At 40.7% G+C, this 21,753-nt stretch overlaps 1 protein-coding gene across 5 annotated transcripts; it reads left to right on the plus strand.

Annotated features, from left to right (window-relative positions):
* The first annotated feature begins 63 nt into the window (after positions 1–63).
* FAM210A (family with sequence similarity 210 member A) lies at positions 64–19,967 on the plus strand. Of its 5 annotated transcripts, none has more exons than XM_039548482.1 (5): positions 64–83; positions 12,973–13,080; positions 14,301–14,773; positions 16,888–16,999; positions 18,051–19,967. In XM_039548482.1, the coding sequence occupies exons 3-5, from the start codon at positions 14,325–14,327 to the stop codon at positions 18,348–18,350; spliced, it is 861 nt and encodes a 286-aa protein (XP_039404416.1). In that variant the 5' UTR covers positions 64–83; positions 12,973–13,080; positions 14,301–14,324; the 3' UTR covers positions 18,351–19,967. The 5 variants fall into 5 exon arrangements, with proteins under 5 accessions (XP_039404416.1, XP_039404415.1, XP_039404413.1 ...); XM_039548481.1 differs by lacking the exon at positions 64–83 and adding an exon at positions 108–561; XM_039548479.1 differs by lacking the exon at positions 64–83 and adding an exon at positions 614–705.
* Positions 19,968–21,753: the final 1,786 nt, after the last annotated feature.

The raw sequence follows: 21,753 nt of genomic DNA on the forward strand, positions 1-21,753 counted from the left end.
AAGAGGGCGGAGGGAAAACACGGCGGCGAGAGCGGGTGGTGTGTTGTGAGGAATGCAGGTCTTGTGAGGAGTGGCTGAGGCAGGTGGGGTTGTTTAGCCTGGAGAAGAAGAGGCTCGGGGGGACCTCATCGCTCTCTATTACTGCCTGACGGGAGGTTGCAGTGAGCTGGAACCAGTTTCTTCCACCGTGCCTGTACTGAGAGGACCGGAGGAAATGGCCTTAACCTGAGGGGAGACTCAGATTAGATACTAGAACAACTTTTTCACTATTAGGATGGTCGGGCGTTGGAATAGGTTGCCCAGGGAGATGGTGGAGACTCCCTCCCTAGAGTTGTTTAAGAGGTGTCTGGATCTGGCGCTGGGTGATTTGGTTTAGGGGTCACAGTGGTAGTGTCGGATTGACGATTGGACAGGGTGGTCATAAAGGTCACTTCCAACCTTGGTTCTATGAAAAGTGGCGGAGCCCGCGCCGGGGCATAGAGACTACGAGTCCCAGGGGGCCGTGCGAGAAGGGGGCGGGGCTCGCGCCTGCGCAGGCGGTGGGCGCCGCCGGGCCTGAAGGTGATTGTGGGGACGGGCGGCGCCGCACGTTGCGCGGGGCGGGCGGGGAGGGGGCGGAAGGGGGAGCGGCGGCGGCCGCTGGTGACACCGGCGCGTGCCCGAGGCTCGCGGGGCCCCTGGGGAGCGGCGCGGGCCCTGCACGAGGTACCCGCGCGGCGGGGGCGGGGGCGGGAGCGGCGGGACCCGCGGGGTCGGGACGGATCTCCCACCGCCCCGGCTTGTGGGGGAATTCGGCTGCCCGCGCCTTCCTCCCGGCTGCCTTCCGTGTGGCGAGTCCGCCTTGTTCGGCGTTGAGGGATGTCGGCCGCGACACAAGAAAGTGCGGTGGGAGATTCGTTTCTTGGTGGGAGGATGAAGCTAGGTGGGCCTGGGTGTTCCGTGGTGGATTGCTGCTGCAGCATCTGGGTGGAAAGGAAGAGATTTGGGGATGGGATCTCAGGCCGTGAGTTCCTCACGAAGGGCAGCGCCGATCCCGGCTCTCTGGTGCCCAGTGACAGACCCAAGGGAACGGCACGAAGCTGTGTCAGAGGAAGTTTAGGCTGGATAGTAGGAAAAGGTTCTTCACCCTGAGGGTGATTGGGCACTAGAATAGGCTCCCCAGGGAAGTGGGAAGCCTGACAGAGCTCAAGAAGCGTTTGGCAATACTCTCAGTCACAAGGTGTGATTCCTGGGGTGTCCTGTGCAGAGCCAGGAGTTGGACTCGGTGATCCTGATGGATCCCTTCCAAGTCAGGATATTCCATGGTTCTATGTTACCACTGAAGGACTACGGGTGGCTTATGTTCCTTAAGGGGGTTCTCTCCCAAGACCTGCCTATGTCTTGTCTTTTAAGAATGCCTGAAGTGGCTGTCCAAGTGCTTTATTGTCTAATGTTATGTCATTAGTAATCTGCTCCTGTTAATTAAGTATATCCAGAGAGTCAGACAGAGAAGTCATCAGAATTTTTGTTAAGGCTGTTAAAGTGAAACATGGGCCTGTGTTGGGTATTACAAACTATAGTTCCACCCCACTAATGTCTATTTCTGAACCCCCCTCTACAAACTGACCTGAAAGAGAAAACATTACTTTTGACAGTAGTACATAAAGTTTCCTAGAATTCTTTACCAAAGCCAGTTCTTAAACTGAAAGTGTTCCTCAGTTTACCTAATCCCAAGATGTCATTGCTGTTACAAGTATAAATGTAAAACCGCTTGCCAAAGTTTTGCTGCTTTGGGAGAAGATAGGGAGCAGGTTCCTCATTTGGAATGTGTTTTGCTGCCTGTGCTTATATGACTTGCAGCTGCTTCAGTGTGGGGATTGCATGCACAGAGGATAGTATGTCCCCACCATCCATCTCCCATGGGGGTGACAGCAGGTGTTTATCTCCTCCTCTGTTCAATGGCTGTTTGAGGTTAAGAGGGTATGACTGACCTCTATGGCAGCGTTATTGAATTGCACTCACTGCCTAAGAGGCACTTCCATAGGGGAATGAAAAAAAAAAATCATTTGATGATTTGGGTGGGTGGATATCAGGTGGCTTGCATATGGCAAAAACTGAGTAGGTCAATTCAGACTGTTAAGGAGAAGGTAAGGCATGTAAGAAGTTAAAGATTTGTCTAGTGTGACTGTCTGCAGGTCTGCTTCACAGGCTGTAGCAGCTGTAAGAAAAGTTTTGATCTGGTTAGGTTTTTAAAAGATTCTGTGTAATTCTCCTGCTGTAGATGGTCTTCTCCAGATAAACTGGCCCAGCTCTGTGTGTATGCTCGTAGGTATCACTTAGAAACTGAAGTCTGTTTTTGCAAGACAGGGAGTTCTTGATGTCCCCTAATCTCTGATAAGAGACCTCAGTTTGCATCTTGGCACATTTCTGGATCTGTAGGGCATCTTGTCTAGTCTTGAAGACAAGGGCATGAGAAATTCAACAACAAGAGCAAGAAGGACACTGATTTTTTTTAAAATGTAAAATTGCTAATTGAATCCCAAAAAATTCCTTGTCATCAATTTAGTCCTGCAGATTGGAAAGACAATTTAACACAGTTCTTTTTGGTGTTGAATCCAGATAGTTGAAGATGTACTTATTTTGAAAATTAGATGCTGAAGCAAATTCATCACCATCATCAATATTTCAAAATTAGGAATGGAATAAAATCACTGAAAGTACTGAGACCTGGGCCCAAAACCTTATTGAAATCTTCCTGGACAACTGGGTATCATCAGAATAGATCATAAGGATTTTACCTTGATATTCTGATGGGTAACTACCTAGTTCCATCACTTTAGATCAAGGCTCAAACTCAGAGTCAGAGATTCTTAATGACCATTATATACCCCCAGTAGATTTTTTGACTTGGGATGAATGGATTGTGCAGTATGACAATAACAACAACAAAAAAGAGCTGATTTTTAAGTCTTGAATCATGACACCTCTAAAAAACACAGATTATTCATGTCACTGTTGCTATAATTAAATTTCAGTAAGAGGAAAGTATTATTATTCAATTAAGAAATCCTTATGATCTATTGTGAGTCTACTTTCCTAAATTTAGTTGAATCTTGGAGGTACCAGTACAGGTGTGCTAAGTCCAACGTATTTTGTCCATATTAAATTTTGTCCAGAATATTAAGATTTAAGCAGGTGCTGGCGGGCCAGAGTGGTGTGCCAGCTTAGGACTTTTTGTCTGGTAAGGACAGAAGCCACATCTTGTTTTAGGCATTGGTGTTATACAATAGGGTTTACTCTGGTTGGAATTTTGTGCTTTCTCTAAAAATCTCCAACCGTTTGTAGCCCAATGCCTCCCATCACTCAGTTTTCCTCTCATCCTCTTCAAACTAGCCACATATTTTGTTATGTTTCCAGACATGACACTGCCCCTTCTAAACAAATTCATCTGAATGGTAAAGCTCTGTTTGTGCACATCAGAAAATGAAAGTGACACTTAGCTGGGCTATGAATTTTAATTCCCTAGATCTACTATTTTATCTTGTCCTAAGAACTGAACTTGACCCTGTGTAACAGTTCTTGTGTAAACAAAACAAGAAGTTGTGTGGCTGTGATTGTGGCTTTGTAGAACGTTGCAGCAGATGATCCCCTGCAGCTCTTTAGGACTTGCCTAGTTTGTCCTTGAGGAGTGGGATGGGGGAAGGGAATGGCGGTTAATACACTCAGGTGCTCATGAACAAATTATAAAACAAATCATTGGCTTTTTTTCCAGTGGATGAATTTTATTGGTTGTTAATAAAAATACACAAGTGGCTTCACAAGAGTTCAGTGAATCTCTTCCAAGAGTGGTTGGTAAAAGATTTTAGTAAAACCTGACAGCACTTAGCTTTAACTGCAGTGGTAGTGCTTAGCCCCAGCGTGTACTAGGCAGTTAACTATTCACTCTTTGTGGATTTAAAAACTGCCTTTGCTGATGTTAAAATTAGATGGCATCTTTTGCTTCCTGCTGTCTCAGGCCATAAGACTGTACTTTCTGATTAGGGATGTTTCTGTGCTGAACCACAAGCCTTGGGCCTTGTTGATGACATCTGGCAGAAAGCAGTGTGCTTCCAAAGGTTGCAGTGTTGCAGTCACAGGATTCCTTTCTCAATCTGAATACAGCAGTGTTGTAACACTGCTGCTTCAGACTGTGAATAGGAATGTTATTAGGATTCTAATACTGAAGTCTCATCAGAGCTCCTTCTGGTGTAGGCACAGCTCTCTGAATCCAGTGCACTTTCAGACACTTGTAGGTGGTGTCATTTTGTTGTTTGCATGTCCTCTGTGCAAAAGATGCTGTGTAAGGCAGTAAATTCAACAGTGGGCAAGAAGGTTTTGCCACTCAGGTATCGAGACCTTAATAAAAATAATACTTCTTTTGTAAGAACTGTTCACATTCATTTGTAGAGATGTTGGGAATAGCATTTGCTGAAAATTAGATGAAGACTGTGGTTTTGAGTGTGTGTGTGTTCTGTAAATGTTATGATCAGCTTCTTCACACATAATTTTTCAAGATATTCTGATTGATACTGCACATATTTCCCCATATGGAGAAATTTGAATTCACAACAGAGAATTCAGCACTTACTTTGAATATTTAGAAAAGATTTGTACTGGAAGTGAATGTCTGCCAACAGTAATTCTGCTGAAAGATGAACGTTCTGTATTTTTTGCTGGGAAAAATGACAGCTTTTCAGTGTTTGAAAATGTGAAATAACTGTGGTGAGAGAATAAAAGAAAAAAATCTTGAACCCAATGCTTCCACTGTGAATTCTGTTCTTATGGAAGCTGGGATGTTTTTTTTTCCAGTTTCATGTTGCTTTACTTTTATTCCTACTTTGTTTGTAATTGTAAGGCTTCAGACTTCTTCCTTGAGAATGTTTTTTTGGACATCTTAGAAGCATTTTGAGTAAAGTTGATGAGTAAAAGACTTGGTACTTCAGGGTTGTTGTTTGAAGTGTTTTATAAAATTATTACATCATATATTTTGCATTTAATACATTATTACAGATGGTATTGTTGATTGCTGTTGGGTTATGGAGAGAAGAAACACAACAATGAGACAAGACCTGTAAAGATAAAAGGTGGCAAAAATGGCATTTTTCAAGGCTAGAAAGAAAACAGGTTTGGTAGTCACTGTGGAAGGTGAGGCAGAAGGCTGTATAAAGCTGATTCTAAGATCTAAGTTTAAGCATATTCCTAATAAATGCCTTTTGTAATTAGTCACGATAAAGTATTTCAATACCTAGGCTCTAACTGTGGTTTGGTGTGGTGGTTTGACTCTGGCTGGATGTCAGGTGCCCACGAAAGCTGCAGTATCCCTCCCCTCCTCTGCTGGGCAGGGAAGAGAAAATACAATGAAAGGCTCTTGAGTTGAGGTAAGGGCAGGGAGGGATCAGTCACCAATTGCTGTCATGGGCAAAACAGACTCAGTGTGGGGAAATTAATTGAATTTATTAGCAATCAAATCAGAATACAGAAATGAGAGGTAAAAGAAATCTTAGAAATATCTTCCTGACACTCCTCCCTCCTTACCAGGCTTAACTGTGCTTCCAATTCTGTCCCTGCTCTTCCTCTCAGTGGCACAGGAGTTACAGTCACACATCACACATTGTCTCTGCCACTGCTTCTTCCGCAGGGGGAGGGCTCCTTCCCCTGCTGCAGCATGGGGTCCCTCCCATGGGAGGCAGTCTTCCACAAACTTCTCCAACATGAATCCTTCCCATGGACTGCAGTTCTTCATGAACTGCTTCAGCATGGGTCCTTTTCCACTGGGTGCAGTCCTTCAGGAACAGCCTGCTCCAGCATGGATCCCCTATGGAATCACAAGTCCTCCCAGCAAACCTGCTGTAGCATGGACTCCTCTTGCCCCAAGTCCTTACAAGACCTTTTCCAGTGTGGGCTTCCTACAAGGTCACAGCCTCCTCCTGGCATCCACCTGCTCTGGCATGGGGTCCTCCACAGGCTGCAGGTGGACCTCCATGGGCTGCAGGGACACAGCTGCCTCACCATGGTCTACACCATGGGCTGCTGGGGTGTCTGCAGGGCCATTCCTCTCACATGTTTTCACTCTGCTCTTCCCTGGCCTCAATTGCATCTGTGCAACAATTTTTTTTTCCTTCTTATCCCAGAGGCACTACCACCATCACTGATGGTCTTGGCCTTGGCCAGTGGTGAGTCTCTCTTGGAGCTGGCTGGCACTGGCTCTGTTAAACATGGGGGAAGCTTCCGGCAGCTTCAAAAAGAAACCACCCCTATAGCCCACCCTCCACCAGAACCTTGCTGCACAAACCCAGTGCATCTGGGCAAAAAGGCTGAACTTTATTTGAGTTAGCACCATCTGTTTAAGTAAAAGTCACTGTGTCTGCAGTGTGTCTCTAATTATTAGTTTCATTACATTTTTCATTAATAAATATTATCATTCCAGAAACTTTTAAAATTAATTATTATAATCCACATTGTATATATCAGTGAAGTGCTGAGTGACCAGAAAAATTATGAATTAAAAAATGAGCTTGGCTACTAGACTGCAAGTTACGAGTAGCAGGAAGTCTTGAGCAAAAGTTCAGGTTTTGGCAGCAACCTTTTGACTTCCATGGATGGCTCTAGCAGTGAAAAGAGGTGTTCATTGCAGCTCTGAATTTCATCATGAAAGAAATATCTGAACTCTGAACATAGAATTAGTAACCATATTTCTAATGTGTTTCAGAATGTGTTAAAGTGTAGAGTCAGAACGCTTGGGATGCTCAGTGAAAAGTTGAAAGAGGTGAGGAATTTGTCAAGTAAAATACAGTGTACTATTGAGAGGGAAGATCCTAAGAGATTCTCAAACAATGTCTTGGTGAAGTGTAGAAAACTGATCTATGTATTTGTTGTTCATGTTTTAGCATCTAACCCCTCATCAGTTCAGTTGTGGGTTGCTTTTTTTTCTGAGGGAGTTCAGAGTCATATGCAGGAAACTGCAGACCTGAAGCTTGCTTATGTGAAGTCCTTTTGCAGCCCCCTTTAGTTATTCGGTAGAAGCTTTCCACTGCTTTGTAATTGTAAAACTTGTAATTGTAATACCACTACACACATGCCCCCACACCTGCATGTCAAGGGCCCTGTGGTTGAAAACCCTCTGACAGGAAAACAGAAGTGTTTTGGGAGGAATGAACTAATGATACCTTGGGAGATACAAGGACAAAAGAAGCTGTTAGGGTTTAGAAAGTTATTACCTAAGTGGACTAGAAAGAGATATTATTTTGATCATTAGCCTAAAGTGGAAGGTAGTGTGAAGAAGCAGATTAATACAGTCCCTGCTTTGAATTAACATAAGGCTTTTTTGACCTTTTTTTAGCATAGATATATAATATGCCTATTTTTAAGCTTAGTTAAAGTCTGTAGGCATAACTTCTCTACCTTGCTTATTGAAGACGTCTATAGAGTGACAAATGGACAAAAAAAACCACAGAGCACTTTAAAAGCCAAATTTTTCCTTGATGCGTGCCTATAATCTGAGAGGCTCTGGAACTAATATAGAAGATGATCCAGCAGCACTTGTTGGAAGGAATCCTAGAGAGCAGAAACCTTTTGTAGTACTAGTATGAGTTGTACTTACGTAAAAATTCAGTAGAGGGCAGAACGAAACTGGTGAAAGAAGGAACCAGCGCTAACAGATGGAATAGCACCAGTTATTAAAAACAGTTCTGAAGAGCAGAATGCGCTACAACTGATTGCGATCCTTTCTTTTAGAAGCATTTGAGAGAGAACATTCACATTTCCATATAATGGTCAGCTACATGCAATCTTAAGATCCAGTACTTTCCATCACAGAGGAAAACGGAGTTACCATGGGCATATTGACTGTGCAGATCAGCTGTGAAGGCTCCTGTTTAGCATTCCAGGTGTATAATTCAGTACGCAGGCATTGCATTACGTTCTCCTGCTTTATTTGTCTTCTGAATCCAGTGTGGAGACTTTTTACATGTCTACAAGATCTTTCATTCTTCCTAAAGCTACTTCTTGTTGGCCTTTTTAATATTTGAGTATCAGAAGATTGTAGTAGTGAAGATTGCTCCGTGTATAAGGACCCTGGGAGAGTTTGTTTTACTTTCTTGATTTTGCTCAGGGTGTTTTAGCAAGAACAAGTCTAGTTTAGATAAAATAAGGGTAACAAAGTTGTTGGCTTATCTCCACTTAGCAGTATTGAATTGTAGTAATATCAATTTTAAAAATTATAGCATAGCATTTACTAAGTGAAGATAGTGTAGAGGTTAGATGTGATGGAGGTAGGGTGGGGCTAATGCTTTAGGGTCGTTTGTCTGCGAGGATTTAGTCTTTTGTTTGTTTTAACAAGATTTTACCAAGTTTTAAATAAATTCCACTATGATTTATTTTGCATTACTCCCTTTAACCTAAATTGTAATGTTGTATTTTTAGACAGTTCTGAATGGTAGACAAAACTACAAAGCTAATGATGCCCAAACTTCAAATTCTAAGCAAGTTTCTTAGTTTAGAATGAATAACAGTTTGAGTGACACTGCAAAAGTAGTAAAGGTCAAAATAGAAATTCTAAATGTTCATTGATGCACTCAAAAGTATTAATACAAAGCATAAAAATTCCCTATGCACTGTCACTTTCCCATCTGTGGTTAGTGACTCCATGCTGTGCCAACCCTTTGCAGTTACCAAGAGGTTTATAGTTTTATTTTACATTGAATTTAAGAAAAACAGTGCTTTGCACGTATTGCACCACTCTTAACAATGATTTTAAAATGTGTTCCCAGATTTTTAGGCAACCTATATTATGTTTTCAGATCAGTTGTGTTTTTCTTATTTTCTTGTTTTGGTTTATAATCTTGGCAAAATCCTTTTTTTTTTTTTTTTTAAATACTGTCAATTAGTTCTTTAAAAGAACAATTTAAATCCACAAACAAGCTTTGGGGTTTTTTATTATATTTAGTAAAAATGTAAGCAATATGATGGTGTTATTTATTAAACTGAGCTGCTTGGATGAGATCTCGATATTTGCTTTTTATGCAATCTAAAAGATGAGTTGAAAAGGATTTCTGAAAACTTGGTTTCAGAAACCTTTCAAAATTTTTCTCTGTCTGCCACACACAACCTTCAAAGTTTTCTTGATTTTACACTAAATATGACAAGAATGTAAATTAATTCTCTTTTTTTCATAGAAAGGTGCCTTGGGAGTGGAAAAAGCTCATGGATTTTCATTGGGAACTCTCCTGTGGTATAATTAATGTTCTTTTTTTAAACAGTAACAGAACAAGTGAAAATGTTTTAAAGTCATCCATATTTACATATTATGTCCAGAGTGTTTCTGCTATAACTGGGAAAATAAACCAGTGTTCTCTACATATACCATACCCTCAGTTCCCTCAGATGCTTTCTGACCTCTTTTACAAAAGAATTTAACACTAAAATTTTTGCCATCTTATATCCACCCCCCTTCTCATGTTTTAATTTCTCTGGTAACTCGAAAAACATTAATTGTAACAGGGTAACCATTTTTATACAAATTATCCTGGCAAAAGTTTCATGTGACAGCATCTCTGGCATGTTTTCTCTTTCCAACAGCAAATATCCACAGCAGCCTTTGCCATACCTATATTGGCCAGGCTTGTTACTTCTGTGTTTTCCAAAGATTCTCTGGGGTCTTTTGGCATAGAATGTTAGCACACATCCAAAGCCAATGACTTTGTGGTAGTCACATAAAGCAGCTCCGTAACATTTCAAATTCCTGAACTTTTGCTGTCCTCAGGAACAAACAGCAAATCTAATATCTACTTCCTAATTATCACTGGAAAGTAGAGTGAATGCAAGAGCTAGGATGCTCCTGCAGTATATCAGATTTATGCCAAAGCTGATCTGAATTGTAACACAAGTACAGAAGTTTCCTAAACAAAAACTCCAGCACTGTAATGAGAAGTTGACCTATACTTTTCCTTGAGAGGCCCTTAGAGCACTCCCTTTATGTTAGAGGCCTTGTTAACAGCTCACCATGGGACCAGGGGTGCCTTCAGGAATTAAATGGATGTCCCAAGAATCCCAACCAGGAGTTTGTCCTGAACAGCCAAGATCTCTACAGCTCAGTTTACAATCAGCTGGAGATACTACCAGTTAGCTGGGATGTGACAGTGCTGAAGAGACCTTATCACAAGTGTTTGTATAGCATTTCATGGTTCGTGTAGCTAGTATCTGTTCAGTCACTGACCACATGGGATTCTTGGAGCAGAGAACTTGGAGCTGTATTTGTCCTTAGACATAATCTTTTTTTTTTTCTTTGTGGCATTTTTAAGAGAAAACTAATATAGAAATCTAAGATGCTTTAAAACACTTTTCCCCTTGCCCCCACCCCACAGACAAGCTTTCCCACCTTGGTATCTGGAGCTTGTACCTTCTTGTCCTTTTCTGTACCTTTGCAGCATGATGCAACAGCAGGGAAAAAAATGAAACACATTAAAATGAAGAAGCAATTTTCCAAAAGTCACTAGGTGCAATTTTGGGTGACATTCAGGTTACTGTCCCGACTTCCTTAGAATCTGAGTGGTTTTAACAACCTTAAGTTACAGGGACAATTGTATAACTTGTATAGCTCCAGTAATTTCTTTGAGAAGTATTATGCTTAGAGAAGAAAATTGTGTCTCAAGTCCATAGGCTGACACACTTCCGGCTGCCTGTTGAGTGCATAGAGTACTAGGAACTTCCTTTCACTAACTGTGAATTAAAGGACAAGTTTCTCTGTATTCATCTTCTGTTTTAGAGAGATGAAACAGCTAGTTTCATATTTATTTGGACCCCCAATTATAATTATTGTGCACTTTATCTGTCCTGTTAAAGATTTGTTTGCATTGTTGAGTCAAGTAACTAAAATATTACAACTGAGCAGCTGCACCCATCATCACTTTAAAAATATGTTTATTTAAAATGAATTTACAAAGTATATGCTGTATTAATCTGTTACTTTATTCATGTGCCCTTCCTACATCATGCTGTAACTGCTATAATACTTCCCTCATGCCAGTGCTTCTGGATAGCAGTGTAATCCTCAATGTACCAACGCTTCAAAAGGTCTCTCCTTTGTTCATTTAGATAAGCAAAGCACGTGCCTGTGACAAACACTAAGGTCACTAGGAAAATTTGAAAACCTTGTTTCAAAAAACATGTTTTCTTTCATTCTCTCAAACATAAGCACTATCATATCTTAGTCTTTCCTTATATATCAAGCTATTGTGCTTCTCCACATTTTAAAGTGGAGAAAGAAAAAGTAAGCAGTTGTGCAGAATATTAGCTAGAACCATACTGTCTGCTTACAAGGTGCAAAAACCTTTTCAGGATCTAGTGTAGATGTTATGGGAACATTCCTTTTGACCTGCCAGGTCATGCATCATGGAAAAAAAAGCCTTTAATTAATGACTTTCAAGTCCATCTGAGAATATAGGAACAAAGAGTAGCATGCAAGTCTTATAATAGCCCCAGAAATTTCTCTGCTTTAAAGCCATTGGTGACATTCTATTTTTAAGTCTTACACAGTGCATGTAACTCAGTGAGCAAAGACCTTGAAACTCATTTACTGATCGCAGCAGTGTTATTGTGCTGCCGGATGACCACTGGACACAGTGGTGACCCACACTCAGGAGAATGGAGCCATTTCCTGCCTCATTGTTCTGCAGCCACTGCAATGGGTCAGAGGTGTTTGGACAGTGCTGGAATGCAAAACCTAGAAATGGTGCTCTGAGAAGTGCCACTGTGTATGCACTACAAGAAATGGAAAAATTCAGAAATGCTTGTTCAGCTTCTTAGTCCTGTACCGAAGAATGATCTCTCCAAGACTGCTGGAATGCAGTGTCCTGCTAATAACATTAATGACTCAAAATCAGAGTGCTCACCATGGTTTCCCTCATGCTGTATGGTGGCAATTTGCAAAGCTTGTTTGGAACAAGTATTTTTCAATAGGCCACTGGTGAACAGTAGAAGTCTGACTCAAGAGCTCCCAGATTCCTATAGATGGATGCCTTTTACTACATCTGCTGGCTGGATACTGAGAAAATCTACTTATGGCAGATGCTCAGTTTTGTGTACTATTAGTGAAAGGGGAAAACAGTTCTCTGTGGAGAGTGTTATCCCTCAGGAAAGAACTGTAATTGGCAATAGGCAAGGAATGCAGTTTTCGTGTTCCAAGTTTGTTGCTACAATTTCTATAAATCGGTTAAGTAGTTGGCATATGACAGAGTGCCATCTGAACACTTGAGTTTTTCTGAGTGTTTTCACTACTTCTTGTTTTGAGAAACAATTGCATTTGGATTTCAGAAAGCAGCAAGAATCTCTGCTTCTTGTAAAACTAGAGAAACCACAAGCAGTTGCTGCTTCCAGTGAAGTCTTACAGAAAACCGAGTTGTGGAGAGCCACTACCTGTAGCTGATTTACTGCTCCATGAACAGCAGCAGCACTTCTTGACTCTGAGTTCATAACTCAATAGGATGGAGTAACTGCTTCCTTATATAGAGACACAAGTTCCTTTTTTCCCTGCTGATGCAGTACCTCCTGTTAGTAGGAGTTCAGCAAAAGTGTATGTCTGCGCTTCACAATGTAGAGGTTCCCAGGGAGTTTGAAACCATTACTCTATTCCCCACATCAAACACTGTAATTCTAGTAATTGCCATTAATTCAAACACAACAGTAGCATAAAACTACCTAGAAAACATACAGGCAGGAATGTTCCAACAGATGCATTTGGATTATGAAACTTTCCTCTCTTGGAAGCAAACAGTAATTCACAGTTGAGGAGCTTCAAAAATTACACAGGAAAAAATCTTCCATTAGCATGTCAGTATTGGAAAGGGAATTTGCGCCAATAACTTCTTCAGTAGCAAGGTTTCAGGCTGCCCAAAAATCTTCATAGGATTAGTTTGTTGTTGTTGCTATTTCTCTAAATGTGCCCTTTTTTCACTTCAGCAGAGTCATCAATGTGTTCAAGATATATATTTGAAAGGTGGGGAACTAGTGGAAGAGTTGCAACTTTTTGAAGATACAAACCTTACCATATCTAGAAAGGAATAAAGGGTATGTATGGTTTCACTTTTTTTTTAACTTCTGCGTATGTTAGGAAGTATTGATCATTTTCTGCAGCCTAGATAAATTCACTACTAAAGCATCTGACTGAAATATATCTAAGCCTGCAGATGAAGGGAAAGCAGAAATGAAGCTTCAATTAAATTTGAATGATTTCTAGTTTGGATAAAGAATTATTATGACAATTAAAAGTAGAAAAGCATTAGGAATATACAAAACTTGTAACTAGCTTAAGTGGCATTTGTTACATCAATGTGCATCACCTTTTTTTTCCTTTCTGGAGGTAAGGAATATTAGTTCTGTAACTTGCAGGCATTGAATAAAGGAAAGGAGAGAGTATTTCATTCGCAATTTCAAAGCATGCATTTTGGGGGGGGAGAAATTATTTCTTGATGTCTATGAATGCGAAACGAAATTCCTTTCTTCTTTGTGGGGAAACTCTCAATAGTTATTTCAAACTTTCAGGAGTAACTGGTAAGTATTCAAAATCATAAAGTTAACTGGGTTATTCCACTGTTTTATAATATTCTTTGCATTGCAGTATTTGGAAAATTGCAGTTCAGTTTTGCTCATGTTAATACATGACATTAAACAGTACCTTCCCCCTTCCTGACAGATGTTACTGGCAGGCTGATACAGTTAGGTTTGTTACTATTTAGGCTATTGCTTGATTATTATTAATTATTTCTATTGGGTTTTTTTCAACTGTATGAACTTTTACTGAAAATAGTATGGAACATAAAAAATTTTGCCAAAACTAAGAATGCACTGACACCAAAAATACATTTTAATTGTATTTACTTCAGTGAATTTATAATGCATTTATGTAGGCTCAAAGTATCACTCAAGCTATCAGTTGCTACTATAAGTGAAGGGTAGCTTTTCAATGGCTGTGCCAGGTTGTGTAGATAAAAGCAGTAGATAGTACTAAACTCTTAAGGGTGTTTTTAGGGAGTAGAGTGATCATTTAGCAGTGAGGAGCAGAGTATGTTAAATGAAGGGGCTATTTTAGTTCAGAATACTGAAGAAATTAGATGGAAAATCATTTCCTTAATTCTAGAAGGTAACAGTTTCTGCAAAGAAAGGTAAGGAAAACCCTTTTAAAGTAGAATAGAAAGCTGTTTTAAATTTGAGAATTTCAAGTGGCATTGGAGCAAATAGAAATCACATCATTAAAATGCAGTTTGTTTACTCTTGTTTCTTCTCTACAGAAACTTCATCCACACTTCATCAAAATGCAGCGGAGTCTGTTACATTCTGCATCTCAGCTGGCGCACGGGACGTGTTGGTTCTTCCCTCGCACTGGTGTCTTTCAGTGCTTAAAAGGACAGTCTGTGTTGTCTAATGTGGGATGCAAAGTGATTCTGGCATTGGACCCTCCTAAACGATGTCTTCATGCAGGTGCAGCTCACTTTGCCTCAGAGAAAACTGCTTTTTCATCACAACCAGCAGACTCTTCTCACAAAGTACCAGAAGAGAGAAATCCTTTGCATTCAGCCACTGATGCGCCCAAGCAGAGCCCTGCAGAGTCAGATTCTTCAGAACCCGATCCATTACAAGACAAATCCATTAGTCTCGTTCAGAGGTTCAAGAAAACTTTTAAGCAGTATGGAAAAGTCATGATTCCAGTGCACCTTCTGACTTCCACTGTATGGTTTGGATCCTTTTACTATGCAGCCATGAAGTAAGTTGTTATTTTGTTGCAGTGCTCAAAACCGTAGTTGAATTGAGGCCTACTTTCACTAGTGAAAGGACATATAAATTATTATTGCATGTTAAAAAGTGCCTTTATATGTAAAAGAGAAATGTGGCTACATTTTTGACTAAAGCATAAGATTAATATTGAAAGTATATAGGATTCATGAGACTGTCATGTACATACTATTATCATGCAGTTATTGCTATGTACCAGGTATGTTGCTAACATTTAAAGGAATGCTCATCTCCCCAAAACGATGCATGGATGTAAACAGCATTGAAATTATTAGTAACTTCTCAAAAGGTAAAGATAGGGATTTGGAATCCTGATTATGAATGGCCAGCTGAGATCTTTATAGACCTTTTCTTCTTTTTTTGCCCTTGGACTTAAAGGTATTTTACCACTTCCTTTCCGCTTCATCCCCACTCCTCCCCCATAACTGGATTTTCATTTCATGGATTTACCTCACTTAGCTGTTCACAACCTATGTGTATCCCTTCCTTTTTTGTTTCTGTTTCCTGTTTTTCCTGCCATCCACTGAAAAAATTGCTTCTGTAGACCATACTTTTAATTGGAAATTAAATATTTGTGTGGTTAAAAAAAAGAGAGATAAACTAAGTATTCTAATTTTAGTTTATTTTAGTTATAGCATGTGCTACATACCATTCTGGAAAATGGCACTTATTAGAAAAAAACTACTACATCAATTATGAGCTGCTAGTTTGCTAGTTCAGATGAAAGAGGCTTTATTTATCTGGAAATAGTTTGCTAAATATGAGCAAATGTTTATCTCTGGACTGCTGGTGTTGTATATTTAATAATAGAAAGCATGAAACAACGATGGTTTGTGGTAGCAAGGATGGAACTCTGACATCAGAATGCCTTACTGCACAAGTGTTTGTTTTAGTTACTCTAACCAGCTGGCATAATTGCCCTTTCTGGGAGCTATAGATCTAAATGTCATTCTAAATTTAGCTCATGTCAGAGGAATAAAGGTCTTGAGCTATAAAAATATTTTGCTTTGGATGAATTCAGGTTGATGCTTACATCCAGACATTTCAGATTGAGGGAAGATTACTTTTCTTGAAACTCTAAAGCCTGCTGCTAAAGTAGGTATTTGGCAGAAAACAACTGAAATATTCAACCAGAAACTAATTATAACAAAGCTTCAGTTTGTTATGCCACAGGAGCAGCACCCTCCTGAAGTGGAAAAATAACTTTCAGAATGACTGTTCATACGAGACTAAACAGTGGTGGTTTATGAAACAGCACAGTTAGCGCTGTCTTTCAGCTCTTACCAGGTCTCCATTTCCTACTCTGGGAACAGGCCCTCAGACTGTAGGTTCTAGTAACGGTTGGTAGATTACTGCCTCTTCCTGTTCCTGATACTAAAGTGACTGCATGCTCAGAAGAATGCTTAAAATACTAAATAGAAATGGATAATGGTACTAATAATACAAAATGTCTAAATATTGGAAACTCAGGTCTTCTGTAACTGTGTGTAGCTTTCTCCTATAATATAAAGATGAGCTTTCTTTTCTCCTTTGGTGCTTCCCTGGATTTCAAATAGAAGGAAATTGTGATTGGAGCTCCCTCCACCCATCTTATATCGACACAGTAGAGCAACTGAGCACAAAGCCCCTGAAGTCTTGTCCATGTAACATGTTGCTTCCTTTTCTTTTGCCACATTCCATTTGTTTGATATATTTAAAAGTGAATAAAGAACATTGTCTGAAATTTTAAAAAGAAAAAATAGGTAATTTTGGGCAAAACAGAACATGAAATCAAATGTGCACAGCTGGAGCCTGAGTAGCTGTCTTACCACCATTACATCTACTTACCTTCAAACATAAACTGGGACACAGGTAAGTTAGAAGCTATTCCCACCCAACAGGGATAATATAAATGGGTCACCTTTTGAAATGCTGAAAAGAACATTAATTTTCCTGTGGTCAGAAACATAAATCCTGTAAGTACATTGCTTAGATAAAAAAACATTTTGTTGTCAAATTACAAGGTTTGTGTAATAAGGATAAAAATAATACTCAAAATTACTTGCAAATTCTAATTCAAGTTACCAATGTTTTTCTCTTTTATAGTGGAGTAAATGTTGTTCCATTCCTAGAGTTGATTGGCTTACCAGACAGTGTAGTAGACATCCTGAAAAATTCCCAGAGTGGAAATGCACTAACTGCATATGCATTATATAAAGTAAGTATAATTATAGTTTGTAAATAAGCTCTAAGTCTTGCCTGGTGAACTAAACAGGGTTTACTTGTTTACAGCAGAAAGAATTAATTAGCTTTCTTCGATAGTTACAAGTACTTGAGCATTCATTTTTGTGGTAAAAATAGTCCCATGCAAGTTGGTATGTGTTCTGTGTTCCTTCAAGGAGTCTATCTGTATTTCTAAAATAACTTCTTTGCTGCAGAGCTATTGCAGCCCTCTGAGATTTAATGACAGTTAAGTTATTCTTCTGTATCCCTGACATAATTAGCAGGGACAAAGAGTCTAAAATCTAAACACCACACTGAATTCCAGCTAAAAGTACCATTATTTTTATCCTAGATGATTTTTTGTCTTCCCCTTAGCTGTCCATCACTCGCAAGCATTTTCATTGTCCATTTGAATCAATTGCTTACATTCAGATTTGGGTTTCCTTTTATTGCTTTATATGGGCAAAGTCTGTGTTTGGGAAACTTGAAACATGTCCGACCATGCAAAAACAAGGTACCATACTTGCTGTACATGCCACTCATTTGTTTTGTTTCCAAATGTGATGTGCTTCCTGCCTGTTATTCAAAGGGGTTATTTTCCCAAACAAAATGTGAAAGTACCACTCTTTCCAATTTTTCCTGTGCCTGAAAGAGACCAATAAATAAATGTGGTTAAACATAAAGATGTTGTTATAGCTGGGAGATCTGGCAGTGTTGGAAGGAACTCAGTTTTCACATGCAGTCTGTTCTGAATTGTATTGAGATGCCTAATGCTTGTCCTACAAGCTGCACAGGGAGAGTTTGTGTGATGATCATTTTTTTTTAAGGGAAATCTAAGGCCCTTGCTGGCTCTGACAAAATGATACTTTAAAGTTAAAGGTATGTATTTCTAGGGGACACACTGTAAACTGGCTTATTTCCTTATAAATTGAAGATACCTTTAGAATCTGAAACTGGTCAAAATAAATTTTCAACATCAAAAATACCTTTTGCTGGATGTTACTGTCCTGTTTTATTTATGTGGTGTGTTCTCTGCTTTCTTTAAGATTGCAACTCCTGCCAGATACACTGTGACTTTGGGAGGAACATCCGTCACTGTTAAATATCTACGTAAGCATGGCTACATGTCCACACCACCACCAGTAAAGGAATACCTACAAGACAGGATGGAGGAAACAAAGGATAAGATTACGGAGAAGATGGAGGAAACAAAGGATAAAATTACAGAGAAGATGGAGGAAACAAAGGATAAAATAACAGAGAAGATGGAGGAAACAAAGGATAAAATTACAGGGAAGATACAAGAAACCAAAGATAAAGTTTCATTTAAAAAAATAAAGGAGTAGGAGAGATGCTTAATTTTTGGATATATCAAACTTAGCACTTTAACCCTTTCTGAGGCAGGATATGCAAAGTGCACTTCTGAGCTTCTTTTCTTTTTTTCTTTCTTTTCTTTTTCTTTGCTCCTTGTCTGGAGACTACAATTGCTGTGTGGATTTAAAGGTTAAAGTTCCCTGGGGTAGAGGTTGTGACTATGTTTCAATATACAGAAGGAAAAGTGAATCTCAGAAGTTAACATGTCCCTTGGTAATAATGTTAACAATTACTCTTCCCTCTTTTTTTTCCACACCCTCCTCCTCAAAATGAAGGTGATTTCTGCAAAAAGCCACTACTCTGTTCTTCTTCCATCATAGTGCACAGCCATTGTTCCACTAAGCCGAGCCTTCCATTAAATGAGAATGACAATTTCTCTGTTGGGAAGGGCAACGTGTAGGTTTTTAGAGTATGTGGACCCAAGCCTCTTCAATTGTGATCATCTCTCAACTTGGAGCAGACCATTGTCACTGATACTGCACATGAAGGAATTGATGGATCAGCTACTCAGCAGGAATTAATTACAATGGCTTCCTTGGCTTCAGCCAGGCTGCAGTGGTTTACAGGTTGAAACTATGAATCTTTCTTGAACACTGCATCTCTTCAGAAATCTCAACTGAAAGCTATAGGAAGATGAGTTAATCACAATAGCCATATTGTCAACTATGTTTCCTGAAGTTCATTTACAGTAGAATGTCATTAAATGAAATTAATCAATAATTGTATATTAAACACTAGGATGTTTTATTGTGTTAAAGTTTACAAACCTGCTGTGTTTCATTTTTAAAACAAAAAAAAATCTGAAAGAGAGGGGTTTTTTGAGAAATTGCTATACTAAGGGGCTTTTTAAACACATGGAAAGTTAAACCCCCAAAGTTCCTCCTGCTATTCAGAAATCCCTCAGACTTCAGTAGAACAATTTGACTAAAATAAGTATGATTTCTGAGACAGTGATCACAGTCTACCAAACTTTTTTTCCCCTAGATTTTCTTAAGTCTTATTCATACCTGAAGGCTGAAATGCTGTCTCAGATGTCATAAAGGACTAAAGTTGAAACTGTTCTATTTGACTGGGCAGGCAAACGTCTCTCAGTTTTACTAAAATGTAGGCTAAATTGAAGTGTGTTTTTCCTATTTCTACTACAGATCTCACCTTGTAGCAACTCAGCATGTGTAAGTTGTTTAACAAAGGTGCTTTTTTGCAGGGGGATATGGGGAAAACAGAGTGAGACCCTGAGCAATTGACTGGAGTGAAAAAATACAGCTGACGAAGTATCAGCTCTGCCCCACTGTCCTGTTTACATTCAAGTCACTGGGGGCCTCTCAGTGTTTGAGTTGAACTTCATTAACTTAATTGTGCAGAATTGATTACATACTTCTCTGCCTCTGTCCACATGTAAAATAGTAACTGCAATCTAATGCCTACCTCACAGGGATGTTGTGAGGAATAATCATTGTATATTCAGTGACCTGAAGATGTAAAGTGCCATGTTTCTGATAAATATTATTAAAAAAAATATTTCTGTGAACTCTTATACTGCTAAGTACTACTGTAGGACTGAAGTTAATAGATGCTATTTTGGTTTTCTATTTTAGTGTGCTTTTCCTTACTGTCCCCATGCACACATTCTTCTGATGTTGGCATTTGTTCTGGTTTTCCACTTTTGGGGGCAGTGTTACCCACATCCTGCATCATCTTGCAAAGCCCAAAGTGTGCCCCAGTAATACTGCATGTTCACTCTCAGTCTGGGGCCACATGTGGGACCCTTTCAGTGGCAGGGATTGCACAGGGGCACCTTGGTGTCCTAGGATGAGTTCTTAGCCCTTAGACACATTAGAACTTGTTCATTACACCACCTCTTCTTGCCCTTCCCCTTGTCCAGCTGGCCTGTGACCACTCCAGTGTTTATATGATCTACTACTGCTAAGTACAAAAGCTGACATGTTGACTGTCCTGTGTGATCCTTTCTGCAGCTGCAGGAACAGCTCATAGTAACTCTCGGCAAGTGCCTACTCTGTGCCGGTCGATTTTCCAGCATGGAGGCACTTCAGTTTCTGGGGCAGCATTTCAATTAACGAAGCACAGTTACGTGGATCCATTTGCACAAAGTGACGGGGAATCTTCAAGACTTTGGAAGTGTGGCCTGGAGAGCTCTTGTGACAATCAGTTACATGCTTGGTTGTACCGGTGACTTTGTCTCAAACTGGCCTCATATGGAACCAGGGTGCAGAGACCTCATTAGTGCAGAGACCACCTGGGGAGTTTCCTGGGCCATCCAGGGAATGAATGTAAGTCCACTGGGTGCCCAGTGGGTACCCAGCTATGCTGCAACTTCAACTAGGCTGAAGTTGACTTTCATCCTGTATCTCACTTACATGAGGTGCAGTTCTTGTCACTGTAGTGACAGTCAGACTTTGCATGAGTCTGCATGGCTGGAAGCCAGGGGCCACCACCCTTTGGAGAGGCAGTGTGCCTGCACTGTGCTGGCAGGCTGGGGCAAGCAAGGGGCACCTGGGGACAGCACAGGGTCTCCTTTTGGTGCCCAAGCCAGCACAGTTGGCACACTCATGTGGCAGCAGTGTCCCTTAAGGTGGAGCAGCATCAGTGAGTGCCTTCAGCAGCAGAGAAGGAACAGGGGAGCAGGTGCTCTGGCCTGGGAAAGCAGACAGTTTGGCCACAGCACCAAGAGCTGGCCCTGAGGCAGCCCACAAGTGACCCAAGCAAGGGAGTACCCAGTGAGTGCCAGGAGTCCTTGGTGAGATGCAAAGCCCAGACAGAAGCTCAGCAGCACCTTCCATTGCCCGCAGGACTGTTCAGTCAGTGCTACCAGGGCTTGCCTTCTTACCCCTGGCAGCTCAGCATCCTCGTGGGAAAGGGCTGTCCCTTGAGGCCTTAGAGGGTGGCTGGGGGTGTGGGTCCCTTCACCTCAGCAGAGCTTCAGAAATCTCATGAGACCAGGACTCAGACATCCATCACTACGTGTACGGCAGGGCAATTGCTGCTTCGGCAACTTCCCCCACTCGTCTGCTCCCTGCCTCACACGTAACACCGCTGCACAGCACCACGTTGGCTGCCTCTGCTCTAGGCACAGGCACAAAGGCACTGAGTGTCTGCCAGAGCAGAAGCTGAAAACAAAGGCACAGTCCAAGTAGAAGCTGAAGTAGTGCCCAAGCAGGACCTGGAACCAAAGTTACAGCCTGAGAGTTGACCAAGTCACGACCTGCGATGGGGCTGGACCTGAAACTGGGACAGTGTTCAACTGTAAGTCTGAGCAGGCTGGGCCCACAATTAGGCAGCCCAAGATGAGTCCAGAGTACAGGCTGTGATCAAAGCAGGGAATCAGTGTCAAAACTGGGGCCCCAGGATGGAACTGGA

This window comes from Corvus cornix, chromosome 2 (genome assembly GCF_000738735.6).
Source record: "Corvus cornix cornix isolate S_Up_H32 chromosome 2, ASM73873v5, whole genome shotgun sequence".
In the NCBI taxonomy this organism is placed as follows: domain Eukaryota; kingdom Metazoa; phylum Chordata; class Aves; order Passeriformes; family Corvidae; genus Corvus; species Corvus cornix.